The sequence below is a fragment of the Meles meles genome, chromosome 18 (assembly GCF_922984935.1).
Source record: "Meles meles chromosome 18, mMelMel3.1 paternal haplotype, whole genome shotgun sequence".
NCBI lineage: Eukaryota > Metazoa > Chordata > Mammalia > Carnivora > Mustelidae > Meles > Meles meles.
The window spans coordinates 9,275,874-9,296,385 of NC_060083.1; the positions used below are offsets into that span (position 1 = coordinate 9,275,874).

Sequence of the window (20,512 nt, forward strand, 5' to 3'; positions counted from 1 at the left end):
GCCGCGCCCCGCCCCGCCCCGCCCCGCCCAGGGTCGGGGAGGGGAATCCCAGCCCGAGGGGGACTGGGCGCCCTTTCAGGCCCCTCTGGACACCCGCACCCCCAAGTCTTCTGCCTCCCCGCTCTTCCCCCACCCCACCCCACCCCACCCCGCACTCTTCTAGGGAACCCTGGCGTCCTGCGCCCCGGTCTCCTTTTAGTGCCTTTGCCGAGACCCAAACGTCCATCCCCGGCTCTACCGGTCCTGAGACTCGGGCGTCCCGCCCCCCTTCGCGGAGATGGGTTTCCCCCTTTCAGACGCCCTCGCAGCTCCCCGTTACCTGTTTCTGGGGAGTCCCAGGTGCTCAGGCTCCCCGAGGTCTCCCAGGGGGTCGAGCGGGCCCCCCCTCTCCCAGGCCAGGGCCGGGGGGGCCGCTCCGCCCCGTGGCGCAGTTGGATTTTCCAACACAAACACCGCCCCCCCTGCGCCCCAGCCCCGCCCCCTTCCCCCTGGTCCCGCCCCTCCTCGCGCCGGAGTCCCTCTCTCGGGCCCCGCCCCGCCTTCTGCGGGTCCCACTCGCCTCAGCGCAGGTGCCAGGAGGATGCCGGATGCGGGGTGCCGGGTTTGGGGTGCAATGTACCGGGTCCAGACCCGAGCCCCGCCTGACAAACCCTTATTCCATTCGGATCACGCGCCATTCCAAAGTAAGCCCCGCCCCACCTGCTCAGGGCCAGCCCCGAAATTTAGCCCCTCCCGTATCAGGTCCCACCGCCCTGCCCCTCGCTCAAGGCCACGCCCCCTTCCTCTCCCGGCCTCCCACTTCCCCAGCTCCTTCCCCGTCTTTTAGCCGCCCGCGGGAGTACCTTCCTCCGTAAGGCCAGGGCTTCCTCCCTCCCCAGACTCCCGGCACCCCATTGAGAGGCTCAGTCGGGGCTTATGGTTGAAAGCGTTTTACTGCTCTGAGTTCCTATACAATTCTTCCACCTTTATGGCAAGTACACCGAACTGTCTCCCGGCCCCCATTCTGTGGCCCCCGTTAAGTCCAGCCTCCGTCCCCGACCCTCCCTCAAGCCGGGAGCAAGAGGAGGCCTTCTCAGTTGTCCAGGCTCATGAGCAGAGCAGTGCCCCTCTTGATCCAGTGATCAGATGTCATGGTCCCCGACCGGAGGTCGATGCCGATGACGAAGGAGGCTCGGTCTGAGCTGCCCGCCCGGTTGGGATAGTAATAGCAGGGACAGGAGTACATACCTGGGGGAAAGGAGAGGAGGAGTCAGGAGTCAGAGCCCCGGGGCCGCCTCCGAGAAAGCAGGGTCCCGGCAGGTGTGGGGGAGGGGCGGGGCCCAGGATGGGTTAGGATCCTAACTAAGGACTCGGAAGGCAGCCCACCCTTGGCGCTCTTCTTTCGACTTTCTGTAGGCCTGAAGTGGATGGTGGGCATGAGGCAGACAAGCTGCATGGGCTCTGCCTCTACCAAGCAGGAGTTCTTCCTGTCCCAGCCAGCGCCCTCCAGGTACAGGCCACGGACCCAGACTCCATCCTGGGAAGACACATTGCAGGTTGGAAAAGTGGAGACCTTTGGCTGCCAGCACCCCTGAGCTGCTACCTCTCTTCTCCCTTCTTAACCACTTGTTTCCTGCGGTTTACTCCCAGCAGCACCACCACCACCCCCCACCCCCCACCCCCCGCCCAGACTTCTGCTCCCACCTTGGGCGGATACACTAGGTTGCTGTCATCCACGGTGGAAACAATGAACTCCCAAGAGAGGTTGTCCACCGGAATCTGGGGGTTAAAGGGGAGCATAAGGGAGGACCCTTAAGGAGCAGAGCAAATCCGCACCCCCAGCACCCACCCCCCAACCCGCCTCCCACGCTACTCTACTCGCTCACATTGTTTTGGCGGGCTGAGGACTGCAGCACCGCGGTGAGGAAGCCGGTGGGAAAGGTGAAACCAGACAGCCAGAAGATCACGGGAGGCCGGGCACGGCTGGCCCACAGCTCAAACTGTTCCACGCGCATGGCCAAGTCCCGGGTCCAGGAAGCCAGTGGCTTCTCTGAGGGATATGCCTGGAAGAGGAAACAGGGCGTGTTATGTACTCATTGACTCGTGCACTCAAATCTTGATCTCGAGCGCTTGGCGCAGACCTGGGAAGAAAATCTGCCATGTCAGCCCATTTCCCAGCTGCCGCCGGGCCAAGCTCTCCAAAAGCCAGCTCCCAGGAAAGACGCACCAACTGAGAGGGACGCACAGTACCAAGCATCCTTGAAATGTCCTTGGGGAAGGCAAGGAACTTGCCGCAAGTTTCCAGGTTAATTACTCGGTGCAACCCAGTCTGTGAATAGCAGAGCCGGATCTCCGCCTTGAATCTCTCTGGCTCCGAAACCCAGGCACAGCGCGTGTTGCCATATGCCTCCCAGAACCAGGGGATGGAGGGCACAGGGGTCTGAGAGCGATGCAATCTTGCCTTTCCCCAGAGTGGAGGGACATGGGCATCAAAGATGCAATTGAAAATCTCTTCGAGGCTTGTAGACATCACGATGAGGCCCTGAATGCCTTTCTCGAGGTCTGTCAGTGAGGACCTGAGCAGGGTAAGGTGGGAGCTTAGAGATGGGAGGGGCCTAGCACAGCCATCCCTGGGGGTCGGGGTTGGGGAGCATTGGGGGGGAAGCCCTTTCCTCTTGCCCCCTCCATCTTACAGGATGGTCTCCATAAGCTTGTTGTATCTCTGGATCTCCTGCAGGAGGACCACATTGAGAGGGGAGGGGTCCGTGGCCAGCAGTTTTCGGGTCCCCTCATAGTCGATCATTTCAGGGATCTTCTGTTTCACGTCAGCAGCCAGCTCGAGGACCTGGCACGGCAGGAGCCCTGAGTGGCGGCCTCTCTGCCTCCTCGCTCGCCCTCCCGTAGCTCTTGGCCGGCTCCTACCTTCTCTTCCCGGCTCTGGCTTCCAGCCCTGGCAGGAGTAATCTGGGGTTGCAGGGACAGCAGAGTCTCAAAGAGAGTCCGTGCCTCTGTGATCTGGGAGGCCACATCCGCGTTGGGGTGCTGGCCAAAGGCCTCGGGGGGGTCCATGCCCGGCAGCATGCTGATGTACTCCTTGTAAGAGGCCAGGCTCCCATCCTTGGGGATGAAATAAGCCTCCAAGACCGACAACCTGAAGGCCCCCGGCCTGACCGTCACCGCGCTGTGGGCCTCTGGGGCTCAGCGCCAGGCCAGGACCCCAGCCACTCTGCGCGGCCCCTTCGTGCCGCCCCTGCTCCTGCTCCCTTCCGGACCCCACAGACTTGACCTCCTGCCAGTCTCCCCGCCTCTTCTCAAACACCCCCCTGCTGTCCCCAGTCCTGCCCCCTCGGGCGACTGCTGTTCTCTGGGCCCATGTCCGTGCCCCCTCCCTGCCTCACCGGTGAAAGGGGGTCGACAGAGTCTGGTCACAGAAATAGTCGTTGATGTAGGTGGTGAGCAGGCGCCGGTCCCAGTCATCCGTCACGTGCCCACCGTAGTTGACACCGGCAATGAGGTACTTGAGGGCGTCCCACGGGGTCTCCTCGTACTCATCCAGATAGAGACTCAGCAAGTTCTCCGACACCTGTGCGCGGGCCCCGTCCCCGCGCCCACACGCAGTTAGGGCAGGAACTCTTCCAACAGGGCTTTCTGTCCACAACTCCTCCCACCAGGACCCTACCGGGCAGGCCTGGAGTGACAGGCCCTTATTGGTGCAAACCTCAAAGTCAGAGTCATTGAAGCCATAGATGATGTTCCAGCCAAGCTGCAGGAACTTTTTGCGCTCCAGCAACACAGAATGGAAGAAGCAGAGGGCAAACAGCAGCTTCTTATACTTGGCAGGTTTGGCGCAGCGGGAAAACTGTGCTTCCGTCATCAGCTGGTAAAGACGCGTCATGTTGGCCTTCAGGCCCTGGGGACAATGCAGGACAGAAGTGGGACGACCTGCATCATGCTAAGCCCTGCCGCTGGCACCACCACGTACGGTTGTGGAGGTTGCTCACTGCACAAGGACACTGGCTGAAGGGGGGAGTGAAAGCTGAAATCCAGCCCTTGATCTGCATGCAGGATGTGCACCAATTCACAGGACTGGGTAGGTGCCTTTCTTCCTTTCATCTGCACACGAGCGCTGTTTTGATAATACATGCAACTATTAATAGCAAAAATCTATACACTGCCATATGCAAAGTTTTGGGGTAGATTAAGGGGGTCATAGCGTATCATCTGTGTGATAGATTTTTCAGGTTTTGTGAACACTCTCGTGGGTCAATGTGGGCAAAGTCTCACCGAGGGGAAAGAGATGTTTAGGCTGACAGGATAGCGTTGGTTTCGTGGAGATGGAAAGAATGGAAGGGATAGAAGCTCAAAGCGGAGAGGGGCGCCTGGGTGGCTCAGTGGTTTAAGCCTCTGCCTTCGGCTCAGGTCATGATCTCAGGGTCCTGGGATTGAGCCCCACATCGGGCTTTCTGCTCAGTGGGGAGCCTGTTTCTCCCTCTCTCTCTGCCTGCCTCTCTGCCTACTTGTGACTTCTCTCTCTGTCAAATAAATAAATAAAATATTTTAAAAAATGCTTCCTTTCTAAAAAAAAAAAAAAAGAAGCTCAAAGCGGAGAATAAGTGAGAAGATGAGTCTAACTGAAGTCAAGGGCAAGGACCCAGGTGGGGTCAGAAGGGCTATGACCAAATGGAGCCATTAGGACTTGATTCACCAGGAGTCAGAGGTTCACTTTCTGTTTTGGGGCTTGTTTTTTGTTTTTTTGTTTTTTAGATTTTATTTATTTGAAAGAGAGTGAGCAAGAGAGAGAACACAAGCAGGAGGAGGGGCAGAGGCAGAGGGAGAAGCAGGCTCCCCCCTGAGCACAGAGCCTGATGCGGGGGCTTGTGCCCAGGACCCTGAGATCATGACCTAAGCCCAAGGCAGACGCTTCAGCGACTGAGCCGCCTGGTGCCCCTGGCCACTTTCTGCCTTGAGCAGGACAGCAATATGTTGTTGACACAGAGCTTTTAAGAAGACGCATCCATTGGGGCACCTGGATAGCTCAGAGGGTTGGGTGTCTGCTTTCGGCTCGGGTCATGGTCTCCAGGTCACGGGATTGAGCCCCATGTCAGGCTCCCAGCTCAGCGGGGAGCCTGCTTTTCCCTTTCCCTCTGTTGCTCCTCTGCGTGAGCTGTCTCTCAAATGAGAAAATAAAATCTTTAAAAAAAAAAAGAAGACAACGACGATGCATCCATGACAGACAGAACGTAGTGAAAAAATTAGAGTAATAATACTGTCATTGACAACACCAAAATATGTAAAGTTTCCAGGAATAAGTAAAAATGCACAAATCTTTATAGTGAAAATGAAAAAACTTGATTGAAATAAAGACTACATGGAGAGATATACTATAATCATGGATGGGGAGGCGTGATATACGAAAGATGTTGATTTCCTCCAAACTGATCAAGAGATTTTTGGGTTTTTTTGGTAGAACTTAACAAGCTAATCCCAGCAATTCTGTTGCAGAATAAAAGTCCATGAGTGGCCTGAAAAAGAATGTGGAAAAGAGACTTGCCGTACCAGCCAGCAAGGACTATTACAGAGCTATAGGGTCACTGAGACCGTGTCTTTTGACCCCGATATGAACGACCTGGCCAATGAACAGAATGAAGGTCCCAGAAACCTACACGTGTATAAACATGAGTTAAGGCTTAGCAGGTCCTGCAGACCAGAAGGGTAACTGTGCGCTGTTCAATGACGGTAGTGGGAGAACTGGTTATCTGTGTGGCCAGAAAAAAATACTGGACCCCTACTCATTCCACACTCGTGAGAATGCACTTCAAGTGGTTAAAGCACCCATATGGGAAAGTCAAATTATAAATGCTTCTGAAGACAAGCGTGAGAAACTGCCTTCACCACCTTAGAGTAAGCGAAGATTTCTTGAACACCTAGGAGCATAAGCCGTAAAGAAGAAAAGAGCTAAATTCCACCTCATAAAAATTAAGGATCTCCATTCATGAAAAAAAATAACAAAAAGGAAAGAGACAACTGACAAGACACATGATGGAGGACGGATTCGGACGGGGAGCGCATCGAGGAACCAGGAACCGTGAGCATGAATGAACGTCGAGTACGTACATCATACTGAGTGGGGAAGAGCCGTCCTCCGACCGGCACCCGGGGGCTGAGGTTCTGCGGGGGGATTTTATAAAGGGCGTGACTGGGTCACTGAGGAAAATCGGAAATATGTAATAGATTTAGGTTAAAACTTTATCAGGGATGCCCGGGTGACTCTGTAAGCTAAGCGTCTGTCTCTTGATTTCTGCTGGGGTCATCATCTCAGGTGTCGGACTCCACACTGAGCATGGACACTGCTTAAGGTTCTCTCTCCCTCTATTCCTCCCTGCACTCCCCCCCACTTGCTTGCTCACTCTCGCAAAAATTAAAAAAGGAAAATGAAAAAATTAGGGGTACCATTAACAAAGATGGGGTGCAAAGGCTCTCTCTGGTGGCAGGCTGGCAACTTGCTTTGAGAGTGGGGGAATTGGGGGCGCCTGGGTGGCTCAGTCGTTAAGCATCTGCCTTTGGCTCAGGTCATGGTCCCAGGGTCCCAGCATCGGGTTCCCAACCCATCCCACACGGTCGAGTGTCGCAGCGGGCTGGGGGGGTAGCAGGAGCAGGGAGATTGTATGTGTGTTGGCCTAGACCTGGAGGGCAGAGGCTTCTTGAGGAAGTGAGGATGGTCCCCAGCCTGAAGCGGCAGAGGAGGGGTTGAGGAGGATGTAGGCCCAGCAACAGGGGCTTCTAGAAGCCTTGGGAGCCGGGGGAAGAGTACAGAGTCTGTAGGAAGATGGACAAGGCATTATAAAAATTAATGGTGTACGTAGAACAAAGCAAAGGGAAACAACGTTTTTGGTGTAGCGGGGGGTGGGGGGGACAATGCGATGGGTGTAGCCAGGGGTGGGGGTGGTACGGGCAGTGCTAATACAGGTTTTGGTCTTGGCTAAAAGCAGTGGAAAGCTACCAAAACCGTTCACGCAGAGGTGAACAGGTGGGATGTGGGAACATGAGCCGATCTTGAAGGATTAGGACAGTTGCGCTGATGGTGACTTCGTAATACGGAGATCACCTTTTCCAGAGCTGGAGGGAGGGGTTGGGGTCCAGCGGGTGTGGCATCAGGGAGAGATGCAAGGAAAGGCCGTGAGGCAGGAAGGTTCTATGGACAAGTTATTTGTCCTCTGTAAAATGCGAGGAACGGTACTGATGGGGGTGTGCGTTTTAAATGAGTTAATAAATGAACGATGCCTGAGCCATGATCGTACTCAGAAATGTTTAGATATTGGGGCAGCGGGGTGGCTCAGATGGTCAAGTGTCTGTCTCCGGCTCGGGTCATGATCCCAGGGTCCTGGGATCGAGTCCCATATCAGCCTCCCCGCTCAGTGGGGAGTCTGCTTCTCCCTCTCCCTCTTCCCCTGCTTGTGGTCTCTCACTCTCTCAAACAAACAAATAAAATTCTTTAAAAAAAAAAAAAAGAAATGTTTAGATATTACTACTAGGCTCTAAGAGTTTGGCATGTAGAGAAAAGAAATGAGATGGAATATTCTAGAAGGCAGCAGAACTAAAACGCGGTGCTGTCATTATGGCCGGACATCTTGCAGACGCTCGCAGGGAACCCGCGGGGCCAGATGGCCCAGCTGGAGCCGGCCATCTGCGGGCGCCGTACCTTCGGGGGCTCTGTGGTCATCTTGATGCTGGCCTGCAGGATGGAGATGGGGAAGTCGGGGTGCGGGCTGGAGCTGAGCCAGAGGCGGAAGGACGGGTGGGGCTCTGCCACCTGCAGCTGCTCCACCAGTTTGTCCAGATTAGGCATCCAAGACAGGGACAGGTGGCAGTTAGCGAGGAACACCCAGTGGCCTGCGAGGAGATGCGGGGTTCAGTGGGAACCCGTCCCCGAACCCCAGCTGTCCCACACTCTGCCCGGGTCTGTGTGCACATATGTGAGGGGCGGGGGTCCCCACCCATCTCGGCCGCCGTGCAGGGGCCTTCCGGGGAAGGGGGGTGGCTGTGGTTACAGAGCGGAGCTGAGGCGGGGGCAGGAAGGGTACTGACCCTGACTCACACCCTCCCGGAGCAGCCGGGCAGCGATGGGGGCCTGGCCCTGGCCCAGCGACAGGGCGTGGAAGCGCTGGGCCATGCCCGTGTGCTCCGCCAGCTGCAGGAGGGCACTGGTGGGGTCCACGCCGGGGGACAGGATGAAGACCAGCGGGGTTCGCGGGCTGGAATCCTCCATCACCTGTCGGGAGCACAGGGGCGCGGCCTCAGGCAGGAGGGCGCCCCACCCCGGGACGCCCCTGCAGCCGTGAGAGGGACGGAGGGCCCCAGGCGGCGGGCGAGGAAACCAAGCCACTGACCAACTTCATGTTCAGCACAGGCGGCTCGACAAAGCGGGAGCCCAGGTTGGACACGATGAAAGAGGTGACGCAGAAGGCCACGCGGTCCTGGCGCAGGGAGCGCACGATCAGCATGCGCTGCATCTCGTTGCACGCGTTCTCCCACTCACCTGCGGGCGGCGCAGGGCTCTAGCCCGGGTAGCTGCAGGGCTGCTGCGGGGAGGGCGGCGTGGGGCGGGGCAGGGGGCGGCCGGTACCTGGCAGCATGGCCTTCTCGGGGGTGGCATTGGTGTACCACAGGTGCCAGTCCCGGGGGTACTGTTCGAAGGAGTTCATGAGTCCGTGGAAGTTGGTCAGCTTGTCCAGCTCGGTGATGTTATCCCAGTAGGCGTCTGCCAGCCAGCTGGTGCACGGGTTGTCCATCTGGCCCTCCCGATCCAGGACCTGCGCCGGGCAGAGGGCAAGGGATCGACCGGGAACACCGCCCGAGAATCACTTTTTTCTTTTTCTTTGGCCGGGATGGCCAGATGAAGGAAGGAGGACAGAATCTGCTGTGCCTGGGGACAGCGGGTGTGGGGGTCCGGGGCTCGCTGTGCAAAGTTAGGAAGCTGGCGCCCTCTGGTGGTTTCCCGGGATTACTGTCCCTCGCCCCCCCCCCCCCAGGCTCTCAGTGGGCGGCCTCACCCCTCCAGGCGGCTTGTGGGTTCCCTTCTTCAACAAATACTTACTGCTCACCCACCATGTGTTTTCAGCGCTTGGGACACATCACTGCGTAAAAGGACAGAGTCCTCGCCCCGAGGAGCTTAGTGTCCAAAATGGGAGGGCAGATGATGAGCCAAAACCCGGGAGAGATCACTAAATGTTCTAGTAGGTTAAAGACGGCAATGCCGTGCAGAAACAAAGTTGAAGAGGATAAAAAAGACTAGAAGTTCTTGGGGGCTTGGGAGGGGTGCTGGAGTGTTAAATAAGAAGGGGCGCTTGGGGGACACCTGGGTGGCTCAGCGGGTTAAAGCCTCTGCCTTCAGCTCAGGTCATGATCCCAGGGTCCTGGGATCGAGCCCCACATCGGGCTCTCTGCTTGGCTGGGAGCCTGCTTCCTCCTCTCTCTCTCTCTGCCTGCCTCTCTGCCTACTTGTAATCTCTATCTGTCAAATAAATAAATCTTTAAAAAAAAAAAAAAAGAAGGGGCGCTTGGGTGGGCCAGTTGGCTGAGCCTCCCACGCTCCGCCTCAGCAGGGGTGCTGATCTCTGAGTCTGGGGGACCGAGCCCCACTCCACATCCGGCTCAGCACTCGGCTGCCCTTCCCCCCACCTCAAATCAATAAATACAATCTTAAAGAAAAGAAAAAGAAAGTCAAGGAGGTCCCAGTGAGTGAGGTGGGATTGGAATCAAGTCTTGGAGGAGGTAAGGGAGGGCCCCACGCCCACCTGTGGCAGAAGGAACGGGGGACACAGGGGCACTAAGGTGGGCCGCATCTGCCAGTTCCAAGGGACTAGAGATTTCAAGTGAGTCTGTCCTGCGTGGGCGTGCTTTGCTGCCGGGACTGCCGCCCATCGGGAGCAGGAGGGCGGGATCCAACCAGACTGGGGTTTTGAGGAGCAAAGGCAACATGGGGGTGGGCGGGGAGGGTGCTCAGGAGGGAGAGAGGTGGATGGATGTGATCGTGGCGGCCAGGCCGGGGGAGGAGTGCTCGAGCAGCAGGGAAAGAGGCCAGATCACACCAATCCGCGGGACCCAGGGAGGAGGGGCCCCAAAGCTCTGCCCATAAGGCAAGCAAGGGAGCCCATGGCAGGTGAACGCTCCGCACCCTGGTGGGGGGGGGGGGGGCGCCTGCTCCTGGTGCTTTTCCTTAGCTCATGCCCTAGAGCCGTGGGCCTTGTGGGCTGGCTTGGAGTCCTTGTCTCACGTCCCCCTGGCCCCTCTGGACGCCTCTGGACCTGGATGCCTCTGCCCCACTCACCACGCCCCCACGCAGAAAGAAGTTGTACTCATCCATGTTGAGCTTGCCGGAGGTCTCCAGGATTTTGGCGCACATCTGGAAACTGAACAGCAGCTTGTGGCGCTCAAAGAGTGTGCGGCAGGTGTACCTGGGAGACGGAGCCAGGAGAGGGTGTGGGGAAGCCAACGTGAATGCTCACTGAGCCTGACACACAACGAGGGCCCGGGTCGGCATCTAAGCCGAGCCTCCCGCAAACAGCCGCGTGCACAGGGACCTGGAGGGCCCACTGGCGACATCAGTCATTCGTTTCCAGCAAACAGCCCGCAGCCTTGGTGGGACCCCTACTCTGTGCCAGGCGCTCGGCCAGGTCCCAGGGACACAAAGGTGAATGAGCCCCAGACTCTGTCCTGGAGGCAGTCGGGTAGAGAGGGAGGATAGCCAGCCAGCCCGGGGATTCTTGTGTGAACTGACAGGTCCTGTACCGGGCGGCCGCGCCGCTGGGGGATCGCAGGACAGGGCCGCTCCGGGGCAGGAGTCATGAGCATTGTGGAAGAGGAGGAGCAGGGAGGACCCCAGAGAGAACGGGGAGCCTAGGCAAACAGAGGCTTGCAGGGCCTGGTGGGCAGACCTAGGCAGGGGCCTTTGCTGAAAGACCCGTGAGCAAACCATGGTGCTTGATCCGGGGGTCAGGGAGAAGAAGGGTCAAGGAGAACTTCTGATTCCTGGCTTGGGGGACAGGGAGGTGGGTGTCGGTGCCGTCTGGGGGTGAGGACCCTTAAGGAAGGGGGGGTGAGGGGTTTGAGATGAAATGAGCTGAGCTCAAGGGGGCTGTGGGACCTCTGGGTGGAGAGGTCAAGTTCGCTGCTCCTCGGAGCCTGGTCCCCAGACCAGCAGGGAGCTGGCTAGAGATGCACGACCTCAGGCCGCACCCCAGACCCGCTGAATCTGATCCCGGATTTTACCAAGATTCCTACTGCTGGGCTCTCGGCCCACAGGCAGGGCTAGACCCTCGGTGGACGCGCTGCCCAGGGAAGCTGCAGGGAGAGGGGAGCGGGGCACCAGGAGCCACAGCCCGGTGAAGCGAGAAGGTCTGTGTCTCAGTGTACGCCGGGCTGGGCACGCAGAGTCCGGGGCGCCGACCTGTAGACTGCGTAGGTGTGGTACTCGTTCAGGTAGTCGATGCGGTCCTCCAGCTTGTTGCTGCGGTGGCTCTTGTCAATGCTGAGGATGAAGAGGCCGATGTAGGCGTCCAGCGAGAACTGGTACATGGGGTCGATGCGGCCCATGTCGTTGAGCACGAAGAACAGCACCGAGGCCCGCTGGGCGCAGGGGCGGTAAGCCTGGGGGGGGGGGGGGCGGAGTCAGGACCACGGCGGTGGGGGGGCGGGGGGGGCGGAGTCAGGACCACGGCAGTGGCGGGGTGGGGTGGGGCCGGGCCGGGGCGGGGCCGAACCCCCTCCCTCCCCGAGTCTCCGCTTCGGGCGGTTGCTCGCCTCCCGGGCCAGGTCTATGTTGATCTCCGTGGTCTCGCTGGTCTCCAGCTGCTCCGTCACCTCGGTGGCTGTCACTTTGGAGGTCCGCAGGGTGTTCACCAGCTGCACGTCGTCCAGCAGGGAGCCTGTGGCCTCATTCAGCAGCCTGGAAGGAGGTCCCCAGGGGCGGGGATGCAGAGGTGAGGGGCCTGGCGCTCCTCCACAGCCCCCAGTGCCTGGCGTCGGGGTGGGCGCGGAGGCCGCTCTCACCGAAGGATCTCGTCCTCTAGCTCCTTGAGTTTCCTCTTGCCGGCAGCGATATTGATGACCAGGGAGTCCTTCTGCTCCTCCAGCTCCGGCCGCTCCTTCCGGACCACGATCCCCAGCAGCTGAGCCTCCAGGCCCTGCGAGCACGGGTGCAGGGGGACACTCTCACTCTGGGGACCTCACTCTTGTCGCCCCATCACATCTCCTGGCCCCTCGTCCCTTGCTACCCCACGACAGGGGCCTCCGTCAGGTCCGGCACCTGCCCCCACCCACCTGTTCTTTGACGGCAAAGTTGACAATGGTGGTCTTGGCCGAGGTCTCCGGGCTGTAGTGGGGGTTGGAGAGCTTGGTGGTGATGTAGAACCGGAAATTCGGATTGTACTCCACTTCCTTGTCTCCGATGCGCATCAGCAGCCGACCACCTGTAGCCGCGGGCCGGGGGAGGGTGGTCAAGGGCAGGGACCCGCTGCGGTCAGCGTGCTGCAGGGCCCCCTCCCCCGGGGCTGTCTGAAGGGAGGCCCCCCAGCCTGGGGACCAGCCCTTCTGTCCCCCGGGTCCCACGTGGCTGGCCTCTCGGACGCCCACCGATTCGAGTTACAGATTTGTTGAGCACGGGGTTGAGGGTGGGGTCCAGATACTCCTGTACATTCTGGAGCAGCACGGGGTATCCGAACTGGATGGCCTTTTCTAGAATCTGGAGGTAGTCACTCATCTGCAGGTCGATAATCTGGAGGCCCTAGAGAGGAGGGGAAACAGTGGGAGGCGCACTGAGGGACCAAAGGAAAACCAGGCTCATGGGTAGGGGCTCGGGAAGAGACAGGCTTGGGGAGCACCCTCCTCCCCCCCAGCCTTATACCTGGTTTCCTTCCATATTCTTGATCCACTTCAGGGCCTGGGCCTGGGGGTCAATCATCAGCGCCCACCTGCGGGAGGACAGTCAGCCAGACCACGGGCGCTGTCCCCCACCCCTGCCCCCGGCAGCGTCCTGACCTGTTGCCCCGGGTGACGATGATGCCCCCCCACCCCTGCCCCCGGCAGCGTCCTGACCTGTTGCCCCGGGTGACGATGATGCCATTCTCCGTGGAAAAGGCATCCGAGGGTAACCCTTGGATGTTCCAGTCTCGAACTTTGGTAGGATTGGACAGGAAGTTATCAAAGGTGAAGCGGGGTGAGCACGGGACATGCAGCTCCCAGATCTGGGTGGGGGAGAGCCCCGAATTTCAGCCCGGAGACCCGAGCCTGTCCTCCCCCCAGCCCCAACCCCTGCCAGATCTCCCTGGGTTCCTCCCAGAGGCTGTGGTCTCACGGCCCAAGAGATCACTCACACCTGACCGCTGCCTCACCCTCTTCATCCAGATCTGGTTGACGATCTCGTCCCGGTAGTTGGTCAGGAAGGGGCCCATGTAGGACAGGAAGGCAGCAGCCAGGAGACAGTCACCCACCAGGTAGCCTAGATCCTCCTCCAGGCCCTGGGGGGCGGGAGGGGGTATAATCCAGCGGGGGGGTGGGGGGGACACACTGGGAGTGCTCTGAAGGCACTCTCCTGGGGACACTTTCTAGATCAAAGAGGTGCTTCCCCTCTCCTGAACCTTTGGCCCTGAAAGCTCTAACCTGGTTCTAGTTACTTCTGAGCTCCCCATCTTTAATAGCAGTTCTGTTTACACTCCGGTGATAAGGCCCGAGCCTCTCCTGAAGCCTGGAACTCAACAGAGGCAGAGACAAGACGCCCCCGGGGCTGTTTCTACCAGGTCGGCGCCCCCATCAGGGGCCCTGGCATGAGCTTTCCTGGCCTACGGGGCAGCAGACCCCCTAATGGCACAAAGTCTTTCCTTCCACTCTTCTCCTGAAGTGGGAGGGGGAGAACGCACTGACACCCCATGTCCCCTGGCCATCCCTCAGCTGGAGGCAGGTGCAGCTCCGGGCAGGTGCGCAGGGAGGAAGGAGCGCCAGCGGGCGGCCCGGCTCACCTGCACGGTCTCCTCCCACCGGGCCTTCTCGCCGGCCAGCCCGGACACCAGCAGCCCCGCGCGCTGGAGCTTCACCTCCATCTCCTCCGACTTCTTCCGGAGCTCCTCCTTCTGGGCCAGCTTCTCGTCGTACTGTTTCTTCAGCATCTCCAGTTTCTGCGCCACCTGGGAGGGACCAGAGCCCAGGGATCAGACCCAGCGTGGGGGCAGACTGCTCAGGTCCCTCTCTCCAGTCTGCCGTCCGGGGCCCCCATGGCCTGGGATGAATCCATCTCCTTCGCCGGAGTTTCCCGGTGTGCAAAATGGACCGTCCCGACGCCCGTACTACGGGGCAGTCGTGGAGGGAAAGCAAGATCAAGTTCGAGCGCTGAGATGACTTTTCTCTCCCTTCCCTCCGCCGCAGTTTCCCCGAGCCTGGAAACGGCTTGTAATGAAACCCAAGGCCGGGCTAGAGACACATCTCTTATAGCAGAATAAGCAACACGAGATGCGGCTGCCTGTCCGTACCAGAGGGCATGCGCCTAAGGCAGACCTGGAGAGAGAACAGAAAATCAAGAAGTGAGCCCAGAAACCGTTGGGAGAAAAGGCCCAAGTCCGAGGACCCACGCAAGGATGGGGACCTGGAGGGGCTTTCCCTCCTCGAGACGCCTCCCCGGGCTCTGCTCAGCCCAGGATGTGTCGCTCTGATCCGAAGCACAGGACTGGCGAGCCCCGAACGTGTGCCTGACCGGCCAGCAGTGACCATGTCCAGCGCACACCTGTCGCCGCCTTTTTCATGAGGAACACGGGGTCGGCAGGCTGGTAAGTGCCTGGCACGTAGCGTGCACACGACAGATGTCCGTCCCCTTCCTGCTGCCCCTGCCGGGAGCTGCAGCCTGTGACTGTGTGGAGAAAGCGACCTCGCCTGCCTCCCTGACCGGCCCCGCGCGGGTTGTTGGAGCGCATGGGGCCTGGCACCCAGGAGCAGCACCTGAGCCCAAGCCCAGGGGCCGACCCCCCAAGATCCTGGAAATGCGACACATGACCCCCCAAGTTACTGTCCCTAAATCAACGTCACCTTCAGGGGCAGCGCGAGCCTCTGGAGTGATGTGTTAAAAGGCAGTAAGGGCTAAGGGAAGAAGGGGTGAGGTGAGCTGGGCCATGCAGCGGAGGAAACACCGGCTGGGGGGGGGGGCGGAAGGGGAGGGGCACCCTGTCTGCCCAACCCCCCCGCCCCCCCCACCCCCCCCACCCCCGCTCGTGTGGGCTTCACCCCGGGGCGGTGAACGTGACCGCCTCCCCGCGCCCGGTCTGCGCGCTCGTCAGCAGCCCTGATTATAACTAGGCTTCCCGCCGGGATATGTCTGCGGGGAAGCTCAGCCCACGACTCTGCTGTATTTCATTACTGGCTTTGCACGTGGTGTTGTCTTCAGTGTTTCTATTTTGTATCCAGGAAATGCGTGCAGAGGGTGAAAGGCCTAAATGAGACCACAGAAGCGGTCGGAATGACCAGCAAGAGTCCCTTAGCTGCCTCTTCGCCCGCTCCCACCCCACCTGCCGCAGCAAGTCCTTCTGTAACTGTTTCTCCTCTTACGTCTTCTGGCAGGTGCCTCTGTATCTTTGGCCATTATACTTAGGCTAGTTTTCTTTTTTTTTTTTTTTCTTTTCTTCTCTCTCTTTTTTTTTTTTTAAGTAGGTTGCATGCCCAGTGCACAGCCCGACGCGGGGCTCGAACCCACAACCCTGAGATCAAGACCTAAGCTGAGATCAAGAGGCAGTCGTCTGACTGAACCATCCACACGCCCCTGTAAGCTATTTTTCTTTTTTGAATACATACATACCTATATATTCATCTGTTTGCATTTTTTAAATGGTCGCAGTTTTAATCTTTTTAATTCAAAAACAGTGGAAAAACTGCAAACCTAGGGGAAAGAATCACATGCCGAACCCCCCTATACCCGTCACATTGAACAGTTGTTTGCATTTTGCTATTTTTAATCTCACCTCCTGGTGTTTTGCCAAAGCATCTTAAAGGAAGTTACGAACTCATGACATTTCCAGCCTCCAGACTTCCTAATGCCTCCCGGGAACAAAACAAGGATGTTCCCCACATGACAGTAACCCCATTATCACACCTAACCACAACGTCGTCTTTAAAAAAAAGTAACGACAGGGGCGCCTGGGTGGCCCAGTTGGTTAAGCCACTGCTTTCAGCTCAGGTCACCATCCCGGAGTCCCTCATCAGGCTCCCGGCTCTGCAAGGAGTCTGCTTCTCCCTCTGACCTTCTCCCCTCTCATGTTCTCTCTCACGCTCTCTCTTTCTCAAATGAATGAATAAAATCTTTTTTTAAAAATTAAAATAAAAATTTAAAAAATAACAATAATCATCTTCATCTTCTAGATCTTTCTGTAAAGAGTGAATGCAATCAAAAGGAAGGAAGAGCACACACAGGGGGATGATCCTGGCTTCCTCCAGGTCCTGAGCCAGCCCCCCATGCCTGTGCTCACTTGGAAAGCTTTCCGGAGTCCAGTTGGGCAGGTTGGGCACTGAGCCAATGCATAATAAAGTAAATACAAGCCCCGTGAAGGTAGGGCCTTCCTCCCCGGCTAGATCCCTACACTAAGAAGGCTGCCCCGCGCTCAGGAGACGGTTGGTGCCTGGGTGAGTCTTCTCATGAGGATAAACGCTGGCATACTAACGCGCTTTACTATTTTTTCCTTGTCTCCAAGTCGGCTCGCGTCAAGCTGCCTCATTCTCTTTAACAGCTGCAAAACCCGCTTGTGAATGACTGAACCATAATTTATATAACAAGCCTCCTTCTGATAGACGTGTGTGTCTTTCCCACATTTTCTATTCTTAACCATGTTAGGACGAACGTCCTCGTCCGTGCGTAAGCACATTTTGACACGGCTGTTTCTTTTTTGTTTACTTGGTGAACAAGTCACTTGAAAATCCAGAAGGCACAAGGGCCTGGAAAGTGTCCCAGCCCTGCCCTTGGTCCTCCCTGCTGCCCCAGCCCAGTGACCTGCTTCTTGAATATTCACCCCTCCAGAGGTATTTTGCACTCATTCGAGTACATTCCACAGGGCTGTTTCCTGGTTTCTCCATTCGAAACTATTTCTATGACGTCTGTGCTACGAGGGAGACAGGAGTCAACCCTCACCCTCCACGCCACCACTGCTTTGTCCCTGCTCCTACTTTTTTTTTTTTAAGATTTCATTTTACTTAAAAAAAAAAAGATTTCATTTTATTTTTTTGAAGTCATCTCTACACCCTACGTGGGACTCGAACCCACAACCTCAGACCCAGGGTCGTGTGCTCCACTGACAGCCCCCGCCGGGTGCCCCTCTCCCACCTGTTCTAAGGCTGCTGCTTGTCACCTTAATCATGCTGATAACATCTCCAGACCCTGTTTGATCTGATCTCCCCCCCCCTCCCCGCACAAGGGTTGCCCAGTCCTTCCCCTCCCCCACCCACCCCGCCCCCCACCTATTTAGCCCCATTCTCATTTTTATGGGGTGGAGCTTGATCACGACGCTCCCACTCAGCAGTCCCGGTCTTCTGGAGGTCCATGGTGACTGGCCGAGCCGCCTGTGGCTGGGGCACCTTCGAACGGGGTCACCGTGCCCGCTGCCCCGGTTGTGAAATATTTTCCCGACGTGTCTGACGCTGAGCTTTTCTCTTGCAGAAATTCCCATCGGTTGGATTGGGTCTGTCCCGCGGGGCTGGGTTTGCGGTTGCTGCTCCTGCTCCTTAACTCAGGCTTCCCGTCCTTCTGCTGGCTGTCGGCCTTGAAGCAATTTTAATTTTCCCAGGATTCTCTCTATTTTTGCAATTTTTTTTCCTCTCAACGTCCTCTTTTTGCTCTCCAGGTGTCGGTCCTTCCTCCGTCACCCCCTCTGACGACAGCCGTGTTTACCTTGGTTTGCTTTTTAATAAGTGCTTCTCCCGAACCTGAGTTATCTCTGGGTTTGTTTTTCCTTCTGGGGCCATGTTTTGTTACAGTTTCTGATCTTGGCCGCTCCCTCGTTCTGTTGGAAGTCTTTCCTCCTGTCCTCACGCGTCCCTTCTCCGGGGGGCCTCGCGTGGCTGATCTGACTGACGCAGGCAGCTGGAATGCTCTGGACCCTCCGGTCCCTCCCACTCTGCTCCCCCCCACCCCCCCCCAACAACGCCCAACACCGGGCAAGCCTGTCTGATGACAGCGTCGCCTCTACGGCGACCACTGGCCCACCGTGTCGGCCACATCCTCTCACCTAGTCTCTAACGGTGATATTTTGGCCAAACTCCTTTTGTTTTATTTTTTTATGTGTTTAGAACCCCAGGAACAGAAGAAGGCTGCTCGTTCTCAGATTCCTCGAGAGAGTGCAGACCGGGACACCACTGAGAAGCTGGGGGCAGGGGCGGGTGCCACGCATGGACCTTGCAGGTACAGACGCGGGTTTTGCGACAAAGAATCTGTCCAGGCGGGGCACCTGGGTGGCTCAGTGGGTTAAAGCCTCTGCCTTCGGCTCAGGTCATGGTCCCAGGGTCCTGGGATCGAGCCCCGCTAGGCTTGGTGGGTCTTTGCACCGAGGCCAACCTGCTGTGACACTCTGACCTTGGCAGGTGACAGTGGCTTTGTCCACAGGTGGGTGGCCGTGTCTGGGGAGGCAGGACTGCTTGCAGGCGTGGGCTGCAAGGGTGGGCGGCCCAGGATGACAGCTCCCGCAGCGACAGAAGGGCCTGCCACCAGGCTAGGGGGCAGCGGGGGCGGAGTCTGAGGCGCTTGCAGACAGAGTGCGACATTGGGGGAGCTTCAAGGGCAGGACAGCAGGCTCTGCGCAGATGGCCAGGCCCATGTGGCCCTGGACCAGCTGTCCCGGGCTTCAGCGTCTCACACTCCGGGCCAAGGAGGCGATGGTGGCGGGATGGACCTGAATCCGTGCGGTCTGCCCACAGGCTTGTGGGCCACGGGGACTGCATTTGGGCTGAGATTCCAGGCCACGCGGTTATGGCAGATGGCATGGGGGTGTGACCTGTGCCTTAAGGGAGCAGGCCTGAGCAATCTGGGGGGGGGGCTCCAGAGGGGAGGGTGGCTGTGTCTTGAGACGCGGATGGCAGCGGGCTGGTTTCCTGCCAGGCCCCAGACGTCAGCAGCATCAACAGCAGCCGCAGCTCAGGACTCTACTGAAGGTCACTTTCCAGCGAGGATAAGCAGGGGACGAGGCTAGAGGCCGCCCTCGTGGGCCTCAGCCAGTCCACAGGGAGCCAGCGGTGCACCCCTGCGGGGTGGGCTGACCGCGCCTCACTAAGACATGGAGCAGGAACTTGAACTTGAAAGGCCCCAGCTGGGGTTTCCGTGTGCGCCAAGGCCAGGCTCTGGACTAGATGCTGGCAGTGGCTGCAGGACATGGCCAATGTCTCGATGCCACCGACGGGCAACGGAGGGTCTGCGGAGGTCAACCCTGTGTGTATTTCAACCAGTGACCGCCCGCTGCGAAACATACGCGCGCGCGCTCAGCCTTGCACTGTCCCCCGGTTCAGCCAAGGTCAGATCCCGTCTCAAATCGATCTGCTGTGGGAGGCTCTCCCTGTTGGAAGTTCACAGGTTGCGGTTTCCAGATCGGCGACGTTCTGGTGGAGCTAAACCAGGGTTATCTCTGAGCATCCTTCCTCCTGCAGACGCCACCAAATTTTTAATGTGGTCTCGGGGACCACAAGAACAGCTGGTCCCCAGGAACGTCATTTTATCTGGAAGCCGCGCATGCCTTAAGGCCTCTGATTTTTTTGATGTTCAAACGCTGCTCAAGAGAGACGTGATCGGAGCCGTGACAGCCTCTGAGGCCCCACAGGCGGCCCATTTCCGCCGAGTGACCGCCAGGGCCGCCACTGGAGGACACGGGGTCTCCCCCGATGCTGGGGGTCCCTCGGCGGAGATTGAGCAGAAACTGAGAGGGTCTGGGGACGTTAACTCGACAAGGTTGGCTTCTCGATTTTGAACTCTCAGAAGAAGACGATTTCAGATTATTTGGGCTCTAGTTCACGCGGGGACTTAATCTTTGAAATGCGCTGTCCCCCCTCCCCACCCCCACCCCCACCCCACCCCCCCGCTCAGGGTTCTGTTCCATTCCTGCCTGCAAAAGACAGAATCCGGCCAGGGGAAATGTCTTCTCAGGTCCCCAAGCAGGGGAGTCAAGGTTAAAACTGTTTATTCAGGATTTGAACTGACACGCCCTATAGCGGAGCTCTGGGCCTCTTTCCAGCACCCTGGGCCCTGGCTACATCCAGGCTCTCCGGCCCCGGCTGGCTCTGACAGGGACGTTTTTTCAAAATGCTCGTTCCCAGGCTGTCCCAGACTCGGTGCCCGCACGTGGCTGGTGAGGCAGGCTGGACACGCGGCTCGGAAACTTCCAAGCGGTTCAGTGACGGAGGGGAAACGTGGGGTCCTTGTTTGCTTCCTGTCATCAGCGAGGGGCTCCCAAGAGACCTGACACGCGGTGCCCTACGGACGCCTGTCCAGAGAATGACATGGTTGGCAGCGGACGCTGCGGGCCCGGGT

The 20,512-nt window shown here is 58.3% G+C and overlaps 1 protein-coding gene across 1 annotated transcript in view; it reads right to left on the reverse strand.

The window, feature by feature from the left end:
* Nucleotides 1-917: 917 nt before the first annotated feature.
* DNAH2 (dynein axonemal heavy chain 2) overlaps nt 918-20,512 on the reverse strand; it is a 79,305-nt gene continuing 59,710 nt past the window's right edge. The window contains exons 66-88 of the mRNA XM_045985130.1: nt 13,992-14,156; nt 13,368-13,493; nt 13,072-13,220; nt 12,881-12,947; nt 12,610-12,760; nt 12,298-12,446; nt 12,028-12,161; nt 11,779-11,923; nt 11,426-11,625; nt 10,307-10,433; nt 8,603-8,789; nt 8,367-8,515; nt 8,065-8,248; nt 7,679-7,869; nt 3,698-3,889; nt 3,378-3,562; nt 2,902-3,130; nt 2,673-2,824; nt 2,441-2,555; nt 1,866-2,042; nt 1,684-1,758; nt 1,366-1,516; nt 918-1,227 (exon numbers count right to left, since the gene is read on the reverse strand). Of these exons, the coding sequence (XP_045841086.1) occupies nt 1,073-1,227; nt 1,366-1,516; nt 1,684-1,758; nt 1,866-2,042; nt 2,441-2,555; nt 2,673-2,824; nt 2,902-3,130; nt 3,378-3,562; nt 3,698-3,889; nt 7,679-7,869; nt 8,065-8,248; nt 8,367-8,515; nt 8,603-8,789; nt 10,307-10,433; nt 11,426-11,625; nt 11,779-11,923; nt 12,028-12,161; nt 12,298-12,446; nt 12,610-12,760; nt 12,881-12,947; nt 13,072-13,220; nt 13,368-13,493; nt 13,992-14,156 (3,555 nt within the window). The 3' untranslated portion in view covers nt 918-1,072. The remainder of the gene's footprint in view (nt 1,228-1,365; nt 1,517-1,683; nt 1,759-1,865; nt 2,043-2,440; nt 2,556-2,672; nt 2,825-2,901; nt 3,131-3,377; nt 3,563-3,697; nt 3,890-7,678; nt 7,870-8,064; nt 8,249-8,366; nt 8,516-8,602; nt 8,790-10,306; nt 10,434-11,425; nt 11,626-11,778; nt 11,924-12,027; nt 12,162-12,297; nt 12,447-12,609; nt 12,761-12,880; nt 12,948-13,071; nt 13,221-13,367; nt 13,494-13,991; nt 14,157-20,512) is intronic.